The following is an 18,566-nucleotide window of genomic DNA, read 5'->3' on the forward strand; positions in this document are numbered from 1 at the left end:
TCTTTCTTTTTTTGTTTGTTTGTTTGTTTATTTTGCCCAAATGCTTGGTTAAGCCTTCAGAGTGATTTGTTTGGTTCATTTTTGTTGTTCCTGTTTGGACAGTACACAACATCTGGGTGCGCAGTGAGCCAGCTGTTGGATTATTATTGTTGTTGATTTCATTACTCCATTTAATTGCTGGAAATGGAGCACAGAAATGTAAATTTAGTCAGACTCAAAGAGGACCAAAAGGGCGAGCTGGAAAATGTGGAAATATGATAGAAAAATAAACTGTTAAAGTCAGTGCTTCATTATCCTCATGCTCTACGCTACCTTGACCGTGGAGGTTAATTAACACCCAGAACTGATCCTTATTTGGGAATTGACATTTGTGGTCACCGCTAATACACGATTATGTCAGGTACACTATATTGCCACAAGTTTTGGGACACCCTTTCAAATAATTGAATTCAGGTGTTGTTTTTCAGGGGTTGGGTTTGGCCCCTTAGTTCCAGTGAAAGAAGCTTTTAATGCTTCATCATATCAAGACATTTTGGACAATTTCATGTGCACAAAGCAAAGTCCATAAAGGCATGGATGAGTGAGTTTGGTGTGGAGGAACTTCTCTTGCCTGACCTCAACCCGATAGAACACCTTTGGGATGAATAAGAGCGGAGACCCTGAACCATTCCAAAACTGGGACGTCTACCTTTACTTGAACATGAATGTAATATAGAGTTGGCCCACCCTTTGCATCTATATCAGCTTCAACTTACCTGGGAAGTCTTTTCACAAGGTTTAGAAGTGTGTTTTTGGGAATTTTTGACCATTCCTCTAGAAGCACATTTGTGAGGATGTTGGACAAGAAGGCCTGGCTCACAGTCTCCGCTCTAATTCATCCCAATAATGTTCTATCGGGTTGAGGTCAGGACTCTGTGCACAAATCTATCACACTATTCCAAAAGACATAAAATGATGCTGATGTTAAATAATTCTAATTTTAATAAGGATGCAAAGGAAAGCAAACAGAACATAAAGCTGCATCTTTCCATCTCATACATCTCTTACATGTTACCACTGGTGGCGAAAATGCCTTGAGCAAAGGACATCATTTAGATGATAATGTAGAGTGAGAACTATAACTTTCAGTGTTTCAGTAAATTGTACATTTTAGCAGTGTACAAAGTCATTCCATGTCTGATTCATATGGAAAAAAAAACCCACCCACCATTTACTTCTTTTACTTATTGATTCACATTTATGTACTTCACTTGATCATTCAATCATTACTTACATGAAACATAACTTAAAACTTAATTTACCATCATATACATACAATGTCTGTAGGTTGAGCAGATTGCTGCTTTGCTTTGTCCAAGGGGGAAGCTGGTCAGTATGCGGTATGTGGTTGTGATGAGTACTCAGTTACATCATAAACAGTACTTATTCAGGTGTAAGTAAGTAACACATATAAGTAGGCTCCCTCAGTTCTTTTATGATTACAACAATCATGCAGTTTGTCAACAAGTGCAAAAGCGTCTGTCTTTACTGTGTCAAAAAGCTTTGTCTTTGAATAACATCTCCACATCTCAGACAAACTTAATTCTATTAACGATTTTTTCCTTCACATTTATTGTTGGAAAGCATCAATCATAAAAGAAAATGTGTAAGTAGTTACTATAAAAATAACGATGCATTAGAAATATATTTTCCTTGCAGCTGCCACTACTGCAGTGTTGTTTTGAGTCCTTTGATTATAGTCATTGTGCTATCTGGATCTCTTAGCCATACGGCAGGACAGACAGGATCAGAAAACAGGGCCTGAAATCTGCAGCAGAGCTGGACCTTAAAGTCAGACACCAAGAAAAATGACAGCCACCCTCGGTCACAGTCCAACAACACTCCAATCTTCCCAGGAGGCTTCTCAGAAATCAGGTTTATCTCCTGGTTATGGGAGGCAAAAAATCCAGTGCTGGAATGTTTGGGGATTTTTTTGTCCTCATGCACAGTTGTTAAAGTACATTTGTTCTCTGTCAGCTCTAACACTTTCTCCTCCTCTTCTACATCTTCCACCACAGCTTGAGTTTCTCCTGTGTTGTCCTGTGGAAGACCTTCCTGGCTCTTATCTTTTTTAAGGTATGCCTTGAGTTTGCTTTTCTTTGATTCCAGATTGGGCACCTTGTGCTTTACAGCACTTTCCTTAGCCAGTGACTTTGGTAACATTACTTCCCCATCTTTTCCTTCAGTATTGTTAGCCATCTTGTCAGTATCCTTGTTGTCCCCGTTGTTCTGCCACCTGACACACCACGATCTGCTGTCTTGGCCCAAGATCTGGTACCGGTCCTGACTGTTTTTGTAAGTCACACCCACGGCCCAGCTGCTAGCTTCATCCCCTGGTGGCTGAACCTCCCAGTAATGCTGCCCACTGCTGAATTCTTGAGAGCTCAGCACCCTGAAGCCTATCTCTTTGTTGACCTGGTAGTCTTTCCAGGTAAGGAGCCCACTGTGCTCCACTGTGACAGTCAGGCCATCCTCGGCGAGAAGCACTGAAGCACTAGCCGTGACTGGATCAAAGGTCACTCCACTGGAATCTGTATAGAAAAGAGAGAATAACACAATCATTTATATACTACGAAAGACTAATAGTAATGTAGTATCAATAGTAATCCTCAGAATGCACTTGTCAGCAATCAATCTGGTACATTTGAGGTTTACACTTTTCAGTGTATAAATAGAACTTTTCAGTCGCTAAAAATCAAATACAATCACAGCTATTGGATCACCATATTAAAAACCTACATTTCAAAAGGTTGCCACGTCGTTTGCTGTGGCCGCTGACAGCTCTGAAGTCATCTGATTTCAAATCTGTAATTAAAAAACAATCCGTGATTCCACTCACAGCAATGTAAATAGTGCAGCATGACTGGGGTGTCAAACTCGTTATAGGAAATAGGTTTATTTACACTCAAACACTTTATTAGGAAAAGCTACACATTCATGCCATTATGAAATCTATGAAATCAGCCAATGATGAAGCAGCAATGCAATGTGTAAAATAATGCAGATATGGTTTTGGTTAATGTTCACATCAAGCATCAGAATAGGGGAAAAATGTGTGCTCAGTAATTCTAACCATGTTATGATTGTCGCACGATGGGCTGGTTGATGTATTTCTATAACTGCTGATCTCCTCACACACAACATTCTCGGGTTTACACAGCTCAGCAGACTGAAACACTATGTTAATAAGAGCAATCAACACAGAGTAGACTGGTTTAAGCTGACAGAAAGGCTACAGTAACTCAGATAACCACTCATTTTTGATGAACAGAAATGCATCTGAGATGCAGATGAGCTACAACAGCAGAAGACCTTGGTGGGTTCCACTTCTGTCAACCAAGAACATAAAGCTGAGGCTGCAGTGGACACACACTCACCAAAACTGGAAAAATATAGCTTGATCTGATCAATCTCAATTACTGCTGAGATACGCAGATGGATCAGAATTTGGCACCAACATCATGAATCCATAGACCCAACCATCTTGTGTTAACAATCCAGTCTGATGGAGGTGGTGTAACTGTGTGGGGAATGTTTTCTTGCCTCACTTTAGACCTGTTACTACCAATCAATCAATCAATCAATCAATCAATCAATCATTTGAATGCCACACACTATTTGAGTATTGTTGCTGACTATGTGCATCCCTTCATGGCCACAATTTCCAGTATGATAATGCACTGTGTCACAATGCAAAAGGTTTCATAAACTTAACAATGAGTTCAGTGTTCTTCAGTGGCCTTCCCTGTCATGGATCTGAATCCAGTAGAAATCTTTAGGATGTGGCGCACCAGGAGATTTGCAGCATGAAAGTGCACCTGACAAATCTAAATATATAAACTCTCAAAAAGCATTTTATTAGGAACACTATACTAATATCGAGTAGGGCCTCCCTTTGTTCTCAATTCATGAATTCTATGTTAAAATGATTGCATTACATGCACACACTCCACTCGCTGCAAATCTCTCTTGCTCATGTCATAGTATTATAATCTGGAGCTGAAATGGACTCTTTGGCAGCAAACCAACATTGCTGTGAATCCACCAAATTAGTTGTTTTGGTAACAGCATAAAATCAATATTTTTGCTAATGAAGAATTACATATCTTTAGCATATTTTGACAGTATCACAGTTTATGTCCCTTATTTTATGGGCCTATTTTGCCCCCTAGTGGACTAACAGAGACAAGCTTAGAATTGTGACACCTTGCCTTTGTCTCGTGTTTCCTCTCTTCTCTGCATCATGTCGTTGAGCTCAGATTCCAGGCTACTGTTAAGTTTCTGAAGATCCAAGATCATCATCATCTCCACAGCCTTGCCATCTAGTTGAACATCTTGCAGCTGACCAGGCTCTGGAGGCAGTACTGGTAGAGGCTATACAAAGGGCAGCACATAGTAAATGCTTATTTGGAGCTTGTTCTCAACAAAAAATACAGTCACATACTAACCAGAAGAAAGTTGATGTAGGAGTGATCACATCTGTACTCATTAAGCTTATCCATGATCTGTGATATGGAAAGCATATGATCATCCAGCTGTTTCTTCTGTTGTTCTATTTTTTGCAGAGCTCCCTTCTTCTCGTCTTCTATAAAGGATATGGCTCTGTTCTGGGCAAGTTTAGTGGTGTTCAGCAGCTCTTCAAAGCAGGCCTGAACATCTTCAGTCATCTTTTCTGCAGCATCCTGTGGATAAGAAACAAACTGTAGTGATGATACATAAATGAAATCATTCAAATAAGAGCTAGTTTTAGGTCAAGCTGCACAGTTAGTAGGAAAGATTAGGAACAAAACCCACACCTACACTTTTTAGATACAGATGCAGTGCCTCACATATGTATTCTCCTTGACCTTTTCCACATTATAGCCTGGATTTGAAAATGTACATTTGATTTAAACAGTATGTCTAACATTAAAGGTGTAAAATACTTTATTTAATTGAAATCCAAATGTCTGTAAAAAATATTGAAAAATTCAAGAGGGTGAACAATGTAAATAAAATAACCAGTCTCTTAATGTTGAGTAAAGCTGTTTATCTCAAGCAGACATGCTTTTCTGACACGGTATCTTGCAGAATATCATTGCCATTAATACATTATTAGATTATATACTAAAGCTTTAATCCTAATTAGTATGTGTTGATAAAATGTTGACTATGAGGTGCTAGTGTTGAACCCTGGTGAACTCTAAACATCACTTAAATATGGCCTTTTCCAGCTTTTTCTGCTATGCCACAATAAAAAGAAATTCTGAAAGTGATCTAAAAGAAAGTTATTGAAATTCATTAGGCTTTAAACAGTGAACCACAGTGAAAGCCATCTAACAATAGGGAAAACTGAAAACTGTGGTAAATTTTCCCCGAAGCGACCAGCTTATCAAAATTCCTCCAAATATGCATCAACTACTCATTCAGGAAGTCTCAAGAACCCAGAAGGACATCTAAGAGAACTGCAGGTCTTGCTTGCCTCAGATAAGGACAGCATTCCTGATCCCACCATTAGAAAGAGACCGGGCAAATATGGTATCCACAATAAAGCTGCAGTGCAAAAATCCCTGCTGACCAAATGGAACATAAAGGCTTGATTAGGCTGAGATTGATTAGGCCGAGCTGTTGCTTCGATCAAAAGTGACACTACTAGTTAGGTTTACCGGGCAATGGGGATAGCTGTTTGCCTGCTATAAAAGAAATGATCATTTAAATCTGTGAGCTGTGTTTTTTCATGTTTTAATTCTTATATTACATTTTAGATTTGGATCTGAAAGCACTTAGTGAGATGAATATTCAAAAATACAGGCAATCTTAGTGAGATGAATATTCAAAAATACAGGCAATCCAGAGGGGAAAAAGAATTTTTCATGGTTTCAAAGCAGTTCTATCGATTCTATCCCCATGACTTTTGAATGTCTGTTTAAGATACTAGCTGTGCTCAGACTACACTAAATAGAAAATATGAGAACAACATCAGCTTCGGTAAAGTGGACTTGTCTGTATGAAATTTTGCCAGTGTTTTCCTTTCCACCACTTTTGGATTACTTTTTAAAAGTAGTGTCAGCCCTTAACACATACCTTTAACAGCAGATTATTATGGCCTTCCTTGGCTGAATTTTGGTATAGTAAAAGAATAAAAAATATAGAAAGCTGTGTAGAATTGTGGTTCTGGGTTTTAGAGTCCTATAGTGACTGGAAGACCTCAAAAATAAACTCCGCTTAGTCTCTTAAATGTTACAACTGTCTGAAAAAGGGTCTGTATACCCAGTGATCTTACCGTTACACCCTCTGACATTATATCCAAAGCTTCCAAGAGTTCACTGGTGGCATCCTCTCTGTCCTGAGCTTCTGTTTTAACCGGCTGGATTGCAGCCTGAATGAATGAGTTATAATAGCAAGTATGTTATAATGAACAAATCAGCCATAGACTTAAATACAGATGATTAGGTTTCAAACCAGCTATTCTAAGTGAGAAGTGCTGCATACAAAGCAAAAGAATTCAGAAGTACAGTTTGCAAATAATACAAATTCAATCAATATTAAGAAAATATGGGGTATGCTGTTTAATCAGAATTCCTTATCATTTCACCTCAAGATAATCTGGCTTCAATGCAAGTTTCTCCCATAGTTATTTTTGTTTGTATTTTTATGAGATATCTTCTAACAATGCAGTAGCCTAAATTAAACCACTCTGATCCTGACAGGCAGTCACTAAGGATTTTGTAAATGCACTGCAAACACACATGTTCATGTTGAATGCTGACCGCTCTTGCAATGCTCATTTTGTCTTAATCTCTCACCTAGAGAGCCATGCTCTCAACCATGCTCCAAGAAAACTAGTAATTAAGCCAAGTTCTAAGCAGATTTGCTTAGCAACTATGCTCCTATTATTTCAGCTCACCTTCCAGTCTGTCCTCATTACCTCCACTGAGCGTGTTACACTTGCGATGCTTTGCTGTACACTGCCAACAGATGGCAGCCCCGTGGTTCAAGCAGTAAACCTCAAGCAATTTGTTGTGCTTCGTACACAGCAGATCTGTGATGTCTGAAACTGGTGAGCACAGGCAGTGTTTGGCTAGAACTTGGCTATTCATATGGGGTGTTGCGTGCACATTGCAAAAGCTTGCCAGGCATGTCACACAGGTCTTGACTGCAGAAAGCTTCCTTCCCTCCTCACAGATGTCACAGCTGACCATTTTTTCTCTTGGAACTGAGACATCCGCAGACTCTGGCCACACCTTCTGAACATGCTCCATTATAGCAGAGAGGATGGTGTTGGTCTTTAGGTTTGGCTTTGAGGGGAATTTGGTGCGGCAGTGGGGGCAGGAAACAGACAAGGAATATCTCCAGTGTTTGATAATGCAGGAATTACAAAAGTTGTGCCCACATGGTGTAGTCACAGGATTACTGAGGAGCGTCTGGCAGATGGCGCACAGTAGCTCATCTTCTGGAAGAAGCAGCGGGATAATAGGCGACTTGGTGGCCATCTCTGTTTGAGATAAAAAAAAAATAAAGAACAAAGCTTGTAGGTCATCAGGTCAATTCAAATCTATATTTTGTAGAAAGCTGTGGTGACAAAAGTTAAGATATAATTGCAAAACATTTTCCAACAGTAGAACTGATAAAGTCCCTTTATAGTGCCAATGCTTTTAAATGATAAGACAACTCCTTTCACTTTGACTTCTAACTAGGCACAGCTCGCTGATGAATAGAAATGTATATAAAAGCCTGTTGTGGTTTTATGGAAGCTAGTAATGAAACATAGAAGGAATAATCTGCTGTTCCGTTTCAGTGAACTAGGATCTCATTTAAGGTGTGTTTCTGTTTCACATGCTACAAATCCACAGCAAGGGGTTCTGCCTGGTAATTTATCACGGTCTTTACTTCTCCTCATCTTAAACAGTCCTCTGCATAGCCTAGTACAAACTACATTTATTACACAGATTTAATGGAGTCTGCCTGGGAAATAAAATGTGATTGTTTCTCTGTTCTTGACAGTGATGTGCACACTCTGTCCCAAGTCCTAGGAATCAAGGCTATTTGATAACAACTGTTTTTCTTAAGTTAGCCAAGACGGAAGCAGAGAACTAGTTTAATCCAGTGGAATTTCACAGACTGAATGAATTTCATTACATGGAAGATGGCAAATAATACTCATTATTCTATCCCATACCCAATAAAGCCACATTCTCCTTTTCCCCCAGACCCAGTTAGATATTACTTAAGAAAAAAAATCTTACAACATGGTTTGTCCTCATGAGTGAATCTGCAAGGTACTAACTAATCTAAAAAAATGACCAAATTTTGTTTTTTCCATGTTTTAATTCTTATATAACATTTTATACTTATACGCACTTAGTGAGATGAATATGCAAAAATACAGTAAGTCCAGATGGGGGAAAAATTATTTTTCATGGTTTCAAAGCAGTTCTATCGATTCTATCCCCGTGACTTTTGCATGTCGATTTAATGATACTAGCTGTGCTCAGACTACACTAAATAGAAAAATGAGAATAACATCATGAGTCACTGTGTTAGCTCCTGTGAAATATCGCATACCTTCATTTTAAAGTGGACTCAACCGTATGAAATTTTGCCAATGTTTTCCTTTCCGCCACTTTTAGATTACTTTTTTATATAGTGGGTTCACCATCTTATTATGGCCTTCATGGGCTGAATTTTGTTATAATAAAAGAAAAACAAAACAGGAAGCTGTGTAGGATTGTGTTTCTTAGTTTGAGAGTCCTCATTTAGTGACTGGAAGACCTCAAAAATAAACTCTGCCTAGTGTCTTAAATGTTGCCCCTGTCTGAAAAAGGGTCTGCCAATGGTCTGCTGAAACTTTTTTGTCAGTGTCCACCCTTGTGGATCCATTAAAAAAGACAGGAAGCTAGGAAAGGAGAGAACAAAGGGTTTCGGTTGTTGATCAACAATAATGATGAATATTATAAAGACAAATTCCAAAGCAGATTCACAGCACTGCACATGCAAAAAAGAAAGCCAGAGTTTATCGTGATAAGATTTATCACTCTTCCTACCTTGTTTAACTTAGATATCTCCCCTGTGCTTCAGACACTGCTCGGTGCGCTGGAGTCAGAAGTGGTTATGGAGAGGTGGCTCACGTCCTGAGCTCGTGACATCACGCCCACTTCCCCTGAAACGAAACTTCAGCAGTGCTGTAATATCATTTGCTCTAAATCGAAAGCTCTTTTTCTTTGCGGGGTGAATCAGCAAATAATGCCACAGACGCCTTCAGTGAACCGAATCAGCGTGACACTCTTTAACCTGACTAATATTAAAAGACAGCGATACACCTGTAAAGGTAAGGGAACTGTTCTGTCTGAACATCTTGCTGCGTGCGCGTGTTTATATTTTTACCGGAAGTAGTTAGCGAAACGATAGCTAACATAAACATAAACGACGTTACTTTTTTTTTTTTTGGTGTGGCGTTGTTTTTGTTTTCATTTTGTCGTTTTTATCGTGCACACTTGTAACGTAACGTTAGCTAGCAAGCAAGCAAGCTGTACCTTCATGCTAGATAGCTGATAAGAGAAGTGCTAGCTAGCTTGCTGGCTGTCGTGACATGTTTCCCGGTGCGCGTGCCTTCAACTACTGCTGTAGGTTACTCTAAATTAGTTGGTTAACTAGCTCTTTCGCTAGCTTAGCTTAACTAACTACATCTTTTATACCAGTTAGTGAGAGTGGACAGGCTACTTTGCTTTAAACCTGCTCACTATTCATTTATATGTTAACAGGTAAATACATTATACGTGTGTTTTAACAGTGTCTTTGACTACTGTTAGAGAAATGTCTTAAGGTCATTGAGGTAAACAAATTGCTAGTAGATATCAGGGAAAGGCAGGGAAATAAATGGCCAGTGAGTGAAGGCATGACTGGTGTAGCTATAACTAAAATGGCCACTCGAGTATTTGCTTATTAGCACCATTTGTTAGTTTAAAGCTCTTGTGAAGACCTAGAAGTAAAACAAAGACCTCATACAGAACAAACAAAGAATACAGTAAACATGATTACAAAGGGTTATTGAGGTTTGGAGCAACACAGAGAGAGAGAGAGTCAATAAAATGTGCATACAATGGCACTTGGGTTGTAAATAAAACTTAGTAAGGATATTAACCCAGAGATTATGTTGAAATAATTTCTGCTTATCTTAAAACGAGTTTGATAACTATGAGGACATTATATTATTATTATTATACTATTATATAATACAATTTCAGCTTAGATGTACACTATATTGCCAGAAGTTTTGGGACAACCCAAACCCCAATAGTGATTTGTTTGGTTCATTTTAGTTGTTCCTGTTTGGACAGTACACAACATCTGGGTGCGCAGTGAGCCAGCTGTTGGATTATTATTGTTATTGATTTCATTACTCCATTTAATTGCTGGAAATGGAGCACAGGAATGTAAATTTAGTCAGACTCAAAGAGGACCAAAAGGGCGAGCTGGAAAGTGTCCTCATCCTTATCCTCATGCTTTAAACTACCTTGACCGTGTAGGTTAATTAACACCGGGAACTGATCCTTATTTGGGAATTGACATTTGTGGTCACAGCTAATACGATTATTCTGTACGATTATGTCAGGTATATTGCCAAACGTTTTGGGACAACCCTCCAACTCATTGAATTCAGCTGTTGTTTTTCAGGGGTTGGACTTGGCCCCTTTGTTCCAGTGAAAGAAGCTTTTAATGCTTCAGCATACCAAGATGTTTTGGACAATTTCATGCTCCCAACTTTGTGGGAACAGTTTGGGGATGGCCCATTCCTGTTCCAACATGACTGCACACCAGTGCACAAAGCAAAGTCCATAAAGACATGGATGAGCGAGTTTAGTGTGGAGTAACTTGACTGGCCTCTACAGAGTCCTGACCTCAACCCGATAGAACACCTTTGGGATGAATTAGAGCAGAGACTCTAAGCCAGGTCTTCTCATCTAACATCAGTGCCTGACCTCACAAATGTGCTTCTAGAGAAATGGCCAAAAAATTTCCATAAACACACTCCTAAACCTTTCCAAAAGAGTTTAAACTGTTATAGCTTTTGAAGGGTGGGCCAACTCCATATTACATTCATGTGCATGTAAAGGCAGACATCCCAAAACGTTTGGCAATATAGTGTATTTTACACATTATAGGTTAGATATACAACTGATCGCTTTAATAGGAACCTGTACACCTGCTCATTTAGGCATTTATTCAGCAGAACAGTGCCTAAAATCATGCAGATACAGGTTTTCATGCAGATACAGTGTTTTGTTATAACCCTAATTGTGCTTAATAGTGTTTTAATGGCTTATGTAGTTTTATATACATAACTATCTGTCACTGTTGTGTTCACATCTTCATATTTGTACCTTAGTTTATAGTTTAAGCCAACAACAAAGACCCTGAAAACTATTTATTATTATTATTATTATTATTATTATTATTATTATTATTAATAATAATAACAATAACAATAATAATAATAATAACAACACCAACAACAGTATTTTGTTATTATTATTATCATTATTATTATTATTACATGTAATAAAATATTTATTATATTTAAATATTTTTTGGCATGTTAATTTTTGCGTTAATATTTTAAGAGAACATGCTATATATAAGAATTCTAATGAGTGATTTATTTTGGTAATTTTATTGGAAAGTTCCAATACTTCTGGAAGGCATTATTAATGTTTTTACACTTTTACTGCTGTGATCTTGGATAGAGTGTGCCTTGTAAAGTGTGATGGCCTGAAAATGCTGTTAAAAAGACTTCATAATCTGTGGAATGTCTTTGTAAAACAATGCTGAAACCAATTCTGTGATTAACAGTATTGTGCAGTATGATGCAACCTCCACCTTTGACACACAGAAGTAAAAAAAAAAAAAAGTCAGTAAGTCTGTTATGCTATAGGAGTCATTTTGCTTGCATGGTTTCTTCTAAATCGAAGCCTTTAAGCAGGTCTAAAAAATGTCTATATAAGGTTCTAGAGACTTGTAGAATTGATACCAATCTGAATTAAAGTTGTTCTAGTGTAATGTGGTGGTACTAAGCCTCTTGTTTTTAACCACAATTTGTAGCTTGTGTGTTTGTGAGATATTATCTAAATGTTATTAATTCTGTCAATAGACAACAAATGTTATATGCTGCTAAGCTGTTACATAGATAGTAGCATCAGTTATAATGTACTTAGAGTTATAGTTTTATATATATAATATATATATATATTTCTAATAATAAGGTCTCATACAAATCAAAGCAAAAGGAAAATTACATGTTAATATATGTACACTTGTCACAAGAAAGTGAAAGAAATAACCTTGATTTTACATTTGAGACATTTTTGTTTTTCAGGATGAAGTGTCCAAACTGTGATCATGTTGCTGTGGAGGAGAAAGCAAAGTTCTGCAGTCAGTGTGGGACTCTACTTACAGCAAAACCTCCTGAGAAAACCCAAAGTAGGTTCTCTTTTAACAAATAGTTTCTATAACATTGTGTGTCTCTTGCAAAGGAATTAACAAAACTGTGATAGAACTGTTGCAGTTAAATCTGGTCAGTTGCTTTATAAGTTTTTATTTTTCTCTCCTCATTTTATCTAAAGAAACACCACATGAGTCTACACAGTCTGAAAACATTCCACAGGCAACGGAACCAGAATTGACAACAGAAACAAAATCAGACTCCTCAGTCTTGCCTCAGTCTCCGTCTCCTCTATCATCCGTGTCTCCTAAAAGGCCAAATGACAACAGCCCAAACATCAAAAAAAAGGTACTTTGGGTGGAAGGCATGGGGTGTGCTTGCATTTATTTTTCCCAACCTCATGGTCTTATGTATTTGATATTAGACTGGATATATTCAGAGCAATCAGCTGTATGTCAAAATATTCTCATAAAATGCAATCTTATCATATTTTATTTACAGAAAAAAAAGAAGAAGAAGAAAAAGAAAGCTTCGGAGAAAGACGGGGGGGCTTTATCTTTGACCTCTGATCTCTCTGACATCTCCCTGACTGATAAAGACACCGGAAAGACACAGGAGGAAGCCCTGTCTTCTGACAGCGAGGAATCAGTGTGTCCTATGGATGAGACTCCTGACTTGGCTGAAAGTCATTCCATCATGTCTCCTGGATCATCTCTCATCAACCCATCAGAAGAAAAAACTGGTGATCTCATGATACCTGAGGGACCTGAAAGACCTTTTCCTGAGGTAGATACTAATAAGAACATGGCTTCAGGAGAACAAAGCGAGAAAGGTTGTCCTGAACCTGGAGAAATGCAAGACCAAAAATCACGGTGTGATGAAGAGCCCACTCATCAGGACAGTGATAGATCACTTCCAACAGCTACAGAAACACTGAAACAAGAACAGGCAGGTGACCAAAAGAAACCCAAGCATGAGGTTCAGAAAGATGTATTTAAGACACAAAATCAAAAAGATGACAGCATGCCAAGCAAGAGAGACGAATCTCCAAAATCACAAAGCCAGAAAGATGAATCTAAGAAATCACAAAGCCAGAAAGATGAATCTAAGAAATCACAAAGCCAGAAAGATGAATCTAAGAAATCACAAAGCCAGAAAGATGAATCTAAGAAATCACAAAGCCAGAAAGATGAATCTAAGAAATCACAAAGCCAGAAAGATGAATCTAAGAAATCACAAAGCCAGAAAGATGAATCTAAGAAATCACAAAGCCAGAAAGATGAATCTAAGAAATCACAAAGCCAGAAAGATGAATCTAAGAAATCACAAAGCCAGAAAGATGAATCTAAGAAATCACAAAGCCAGAAAGATGAATCTAAGAAATCACAAAGCCAGAAGGACACTTTGAGCAACAAGACACAAAGCCAGAAAGACTCATCTAATAAGATGCAAAACCAGAAAGATGCCTTGAATAAGACACAAAACCAGAAAGATTCATCTAACAAGACACAAAGCCAGAAAGATGCTTCTAATAAGACACAAAGCCAGAAAGATGCTTCTAGCAAGACACAACCCGTTCTGGATCAGAACGCCAATGTTGATCAATCTGCAAATGCTAATGCTGGGCCAGGCACACAGAAAACAAAGAGCCAGGAAGAAAAGAAATCTGAAATGGTGTTTGGACCACAGAGCAAACCCGAGGTAAAACACTGAAACACCTTAGAATATGCTAGTAGATTTAATGTAATGTATGGTTTAAAATTCACAAGTGATAAATCACATGGAAACTGATTCTTTTCATGCTCAGGTGAAGAGTCTAAGCTCCAGTGTTGATCCACAGCCAAAGGAAGATCTTCAGCCCCTGCAGTCTGCTCATGGGAAAGGAGATACTTTGAGTGGCCGGAAAAGCCCAGAGTCTAAGAAGCAAAACAGAAGAGAAGAGACAGATACAAGGAAAGATTGTCCTCCAGAGAGGTATTTAAAATCTGGCTTATGGAAGGATTATTATTTTCATCTAGACATAGTAGATTGTTATCTGTGTTCTTTTTGCTAGTAATAATTCTTTCTTTTGATAAATTTCAGAGTTCCCACTTCAACTCAGCAGCTTTCCTCAAAGGAGAGACTCACCATTTACTTTCACGCTGTCTTGTCAAAGGATTTTAAGTTTGACCCCAATGAAGATCGCATATTTATAAGGGCTGGCCCTCAGATTAGCAATTGGGATACCAACCTAGTGGAGCTGACTGTAACACGGTAAGACTGATCCCTTTTCCTAATGTCTAGTTTTTGTTTTCACAACTTCCCTAATTTATTTCTATGGAAACTCATGTATGGTTTCAGGGATCTCAGAGAACATGGATTTCTTGTAGAAGGGAGTCTGGTGTCTACAAAGGAAAAAGCAGAAGCTGTGTCAATACCTTACAAATATGTGGTATATAAGACAAAAAAGGAGAAATATGAGTACGAGTATATCTACAAATTGGATTCGAGTGAAACCACGAACAGATGTCTTTTTGTTAAAAGAAAACTACTAAATACAGAGGGTGAGTAAAATATTTCATAAGCCAGTGTTGAAACATGGCTACATTGCCTTTTCTAGTTCATGTGCATTTTGCTAATATGACAGTGATATCATGATTTTTTAAAGAAATTTTTGAAGTTGAGTATTTTATATAAACTAACTAAAATTTGAGTAAGCATTTCTCTAATGCACAGTACCAGTAAAATCAAAATTAGGTTCTTAATAGTCCTTCTCTGGCATCGATTCTTTGGCACTGACGTCAGCTGCATTATAATCAGATTAAAAGGTTTGTGGACATGGTCTGATCTGTTTGTGTGTTACAGGAGAATGGCATCAATATGATGACATCATCTGCACAGAACCATCAAAGAATATGTTTAAACGATTAAAGGACAACATTTGGCCTGAACAGAGGAAAAGTGTGATCGAAGGACGAGAGATTGCAGGGCAAATTATGCTTCAGACCATCTTTGATTTTCTCACGAGCTGGACTGACATCAATCTCAGAAACTTCATCACACAGCTCAAGCAGTTTCATCAGATCTACGGAAACCCCTTTGTGTTTGAAGAGAAGGAGAAAAAGTGGTTAGCCTTGAATTATAATGAGAAAGATGTGAGTGTTACTGATATAATTTGCATGTCACATCTTCCATGCTTGAATACTGAGAATGCATACAATTGTTCTGCTTTTTTTTTTATTTATGTTAGGTTAGTAAACTCCTGAAGAACTTTATGATTGAACACGTCACTCCAGAACTGCAGAAAGATGCCTCAAAAAAAAGTGAATACATTAAGGAACCTCTGAAGGCTGCTATCATTATGCTGTACTTGTGGAAGCAGTATGAACTTCAGCTAGATTGGGGGGAACTTAATCGTCTTTGCTCTGCCCTCTGCCTGCCAAATCTGCCTAAAGATGAATTTTTACCTTTTTGGACCAACATCCAGGAGTCATTCTCATGCTTGAAAGAGTGGGTGCACTTTTATTCATTACAGATTTAATGTAATGTCCCTCAGATTTCCAGACACATTTGAAATTCTAAATGCATACCTAAAAATATCTATTAGTCTACACTTTCTTATATGAATCAGTCCCTACAGGATTTGACATTTTTGTGGTTGTAGAAATCTCAGAAACTCTGCGAAACACCTCATGGGACAACCAAAGCCCTTTTCAATTCATGTGCATCGTACAGGTGTACAGCTACCATAGAAAGTGCTTAAATATGCATCTTCACTAATAGTAGCTTGAAAGAAAAATCCTGTGCTATTTCGCCAATTCAGTTATTTTTTGCAAAAAGTCACCAGTTTTGAAAATGATTTGCAGCAAAATCAAGCATTTTTGGCTGCAATAATCATTATTAATTCCCATTTCTGAAGAAATTTTCGTTACGGGTAAAATCTAGTCCAGAAAGTCATTTAGTTATGGAAATAACTATTTTAAGTTCATTACCCCAGAATTTTTTTTTAGGCCACGGATTGTCAACTAATTATCTGTGGTCTGGATTCGGACCAAGGAAAGTATTTCAGGAGAAACTAATAATTAATAATCTAATCATAAACTGTTGTCACTGTTCAGTATTTTATGTAGGATCTTTACAAATAAACAAATTCTAGACCAGAATAAAATACGTTTTCAAAGAAATGTATGTATTAATTCCTTTTAACTTTCTAGTTTGCCTGACACATTGATGGATCTGCTTAACAAGGTGAGGGGGGAAGGGTCACCACGATGGATTGTAGCGATTCCACTTTTGCATCTGCTCAAGGGAACTTCAAAACCATTTGAACCTGTTTCACTCACTGTGAGCACAAAAATTGAACAAACATGGGCTGGATTACAAGGACTGAAATCTTCTACAAAGACATTAACTTCACAAGACCGAAGGTACTTTTTCTATGATTTGTTTTATACGTTTTTGTGACATACTATTTAGTCACCACTCATTCACTGAATGCTTTATATATATAACCGTAACCATATACCATAACCTGGCAGAACAGCAGCAGACGCACAGTGAGTTCTGCTGAGGCACACAGATTGTAGGGTCAGAATTTGGCACGAATAGCATGGCTCCATACCTAACTGTCTTGCGTCAGCAGTCCAGCCTGGTGGAGGTGCTGTAATGATGTAGGGAATAATTTCTTGACTCACTTTGGGCCTGTTACTACCAAGTAATCATTGATTGAACAGCACAGCTTATTTGTCTATTGTTGCTGTCTATGTGCATCCCTTCATGTCCACAGTTTACCATCTTCTAATGGCTACTGCCAGCATGATAATGCACCATATCACAAAGCAAAAAATTGCTTTTATAAACATTACAATGAGCTCATTATTTTTCTCAGCTACTGGATCTGAATTCAGTAGAACTCCTTTTGGATATGATAGAACAGGAGATTCACCAAAAAATGCTGCAGTTATGCCAACATGTTTTCAGTGTTTTGTGGAATTCATGGCATGAAGAATTGAGGCTGATTTGAAAGCAAAGGGAGGCCCTAGCCAATATTACTATTCTGTCCCTAATAAATCTGTTTGGTTGACATGCTACACCTGGTATATCTTTTCAGATTCATGCTGAATCAAATGAAAGCAAATCGTCATCTTGTGGAAGTGGACACACTGCTGGCTCGATCATGGATGTTCCTGTTGTCTGTCGATGAGTTGGCGGAATGCAGCACTCACATCCAAGTGGAGCTTTTTGACATGTTGCAGCTTTTCGTTTTCAAAGCCCCAGCTGAACTTTCCTACAGCAGTTCCTCAGTTAGTTTCAAAATTTAATTGAATTATTATTATGTAAGGAATGAAGTGACGATATTTTCCATTAACTTTGCACAAGTGCTCCTATTGGCATAGTTCTTGCTGACAAGATTAATTTTGTTTATTATGTCTGAATTGTTTTTCTGATAATAGAATTGTATGTTCCTCCACAGACTGTGACCGATACACTGACATTCATTCAAAGCCAACTTCTTGAACAAAAATACAGGTAAGTCAATCTCAGATTATTAACTAAATAGAATAACATTACTTAAATAGCCTTAATGAGACAGTTTGGAATGAGTACTAGTACTGATAAGGTCTCTCATTAAAATACTAGGTACTGGCACATTGAAACTCATTTTTCATAAGACAACTGGAATAAATTTATATGAGCTATGGTTTTGTTGGTCATCTTTTATAGATGCTTCTCTGATGATTATGGGAGGAACTGCTTAGGTGCAGCTGTGAAGCTTCTGGAGAAGATATGCAAAGGAGCGAAGTATTCCTACATGCATAGTTATGCAGACATTCCAGTTGCTTGCTTGAACCTTGTGGTTTCAGTTTCAGACCTTGCCCAATCTTGCTCCAAACAGGTATGTCAAAGTGAACCAAATGGCAATGTAGTGAGCTAAATTACATTTAAAATTTTGCTTGGAAATTTGGTAAAAATGTCATGTTGTTTCTATATAAGGGATTTTCACATATAAAATAGTTAATCCTGGGTTATTATAAACCTCAGCTAAACAGAACTCTGGGTTATCTTGTTTCACATTTCACACTGCTCATACTTTACCCTGGGTTAACAGTTAATCCTGTGTATTAATAAT

The 18,566-nt window shown here is 37.8% G+C and overlaps 2 protein-coding genes across 3 annotated transcripts in view; one reads left to right on the forward strand and one right to left on the reverse strand.

Moving 5' to 3' along the window:
* Positions 1–963: 963 nt before the first annotated feature.
* On the reverse strand, positions 964–9,202 carry LOC131344150 (E3 ubiquitin-protein ligase TRIM21-like). Of its 2 annotated transcripts, none has more exons than XM_058376186.1 (7): positions 9,063–9,202; positions 6,926–7,513; positions 6,302–6,397; positions 4,488–4,721; positions 4,251–4,413; positions 2,779–2,844; positions 964–2,570 (listed from the first exon to the last, which is right to left on the reverse strand). In XM_058376186.1, the coding sequence occupies exons 2-7, from the start codon at positions 6,941–6,943 to the stop codon at positions 1,705–1,707; spliced, it is 1,443 nt and encodes a 480-aa protein (XP_058232169.1). In that variant the 5' UTR covers positions 6,944–7,513; positions 9,063–9,202; the 3' UTR covers positions 964–1,704. The 2 variants fall into 2 exon arrangements, with proteins under 2 accessions (XP_058232169.1, XP_058232179.1); XM_058376196.1 differs by lacking the exon at positions 9,063–9,202 and adding an exon at positions 8,584–8,857.
* A 5-nt stretch (positions 9,203–9,207) lies between these two features.
* rnf213a (ring finger protein 213a) overlaps positions 9,208–18,566 on the forward strand; it is a 40,883-nt gene continuing 31,524 nt past the window's right edge. Inside the window, exons 1-13 of the mRNA XM_058376172.1 lie at positions 9,208–9,346; positions 12,392–12,495; positions 12,639–12,805; positions 12,959–14,158; positions 14,265–14,431; positions 14,540–14,710; positions 14,798–15,000; positions 15,302–15,591; positions 15,687–15,946; positions 16,651–16,863; positions 17,547–17,739; positions 17,910–17,965; positions 18,161–18,332. Of these exons, the coding sequence (XP_058232155.1) occupies positions 12,393–12,495; positions 12,639–12,805; positions 12,959–14,158; positions 14,265–14,431; positions 14,540–14,710; positions 14,798–15,000; positions 15,302–15,591; positions 15,687–15,946; positions 16,651–16,863; positions 17,547–17,739; positions 17,910–17,965; positions 18,161–18,332 (3,195 nt within the window). The 5' untranslated portion in view covers positions 9,208–9,346; position 12,392. The remainder of the gene's footprint in view (positions 9,347–12,391; positions 12,496–12,638; positions 12,806–12,958; positions 14,159–14,264; positions 14,432–14,539; positions 14,711–14,797; positions 15,001–15,301; positions 15,592–15,686; positions 15,947–16,650; positions 16,864–17,546; positions 17,740–17,909; positions 17,966–18,160; positions 18,333–18,566) is intronic.

Source organism: Hemibagrus wyckioides, linkage group LG02, assembly GCF_019097595.1.
Source record: "Hemibagrus wyckioides isolate EC202008001 linkage group LG02, SWU_Hwy_1.0, whole genome shotgun sequence".
Classification (NCBI taxonomy): Eukaryota; Metazoa; Chordata; class Actinopteri; order Siluriformes; family Bagridae; genus Hemibagrus; species Hemibagrus wyckioides.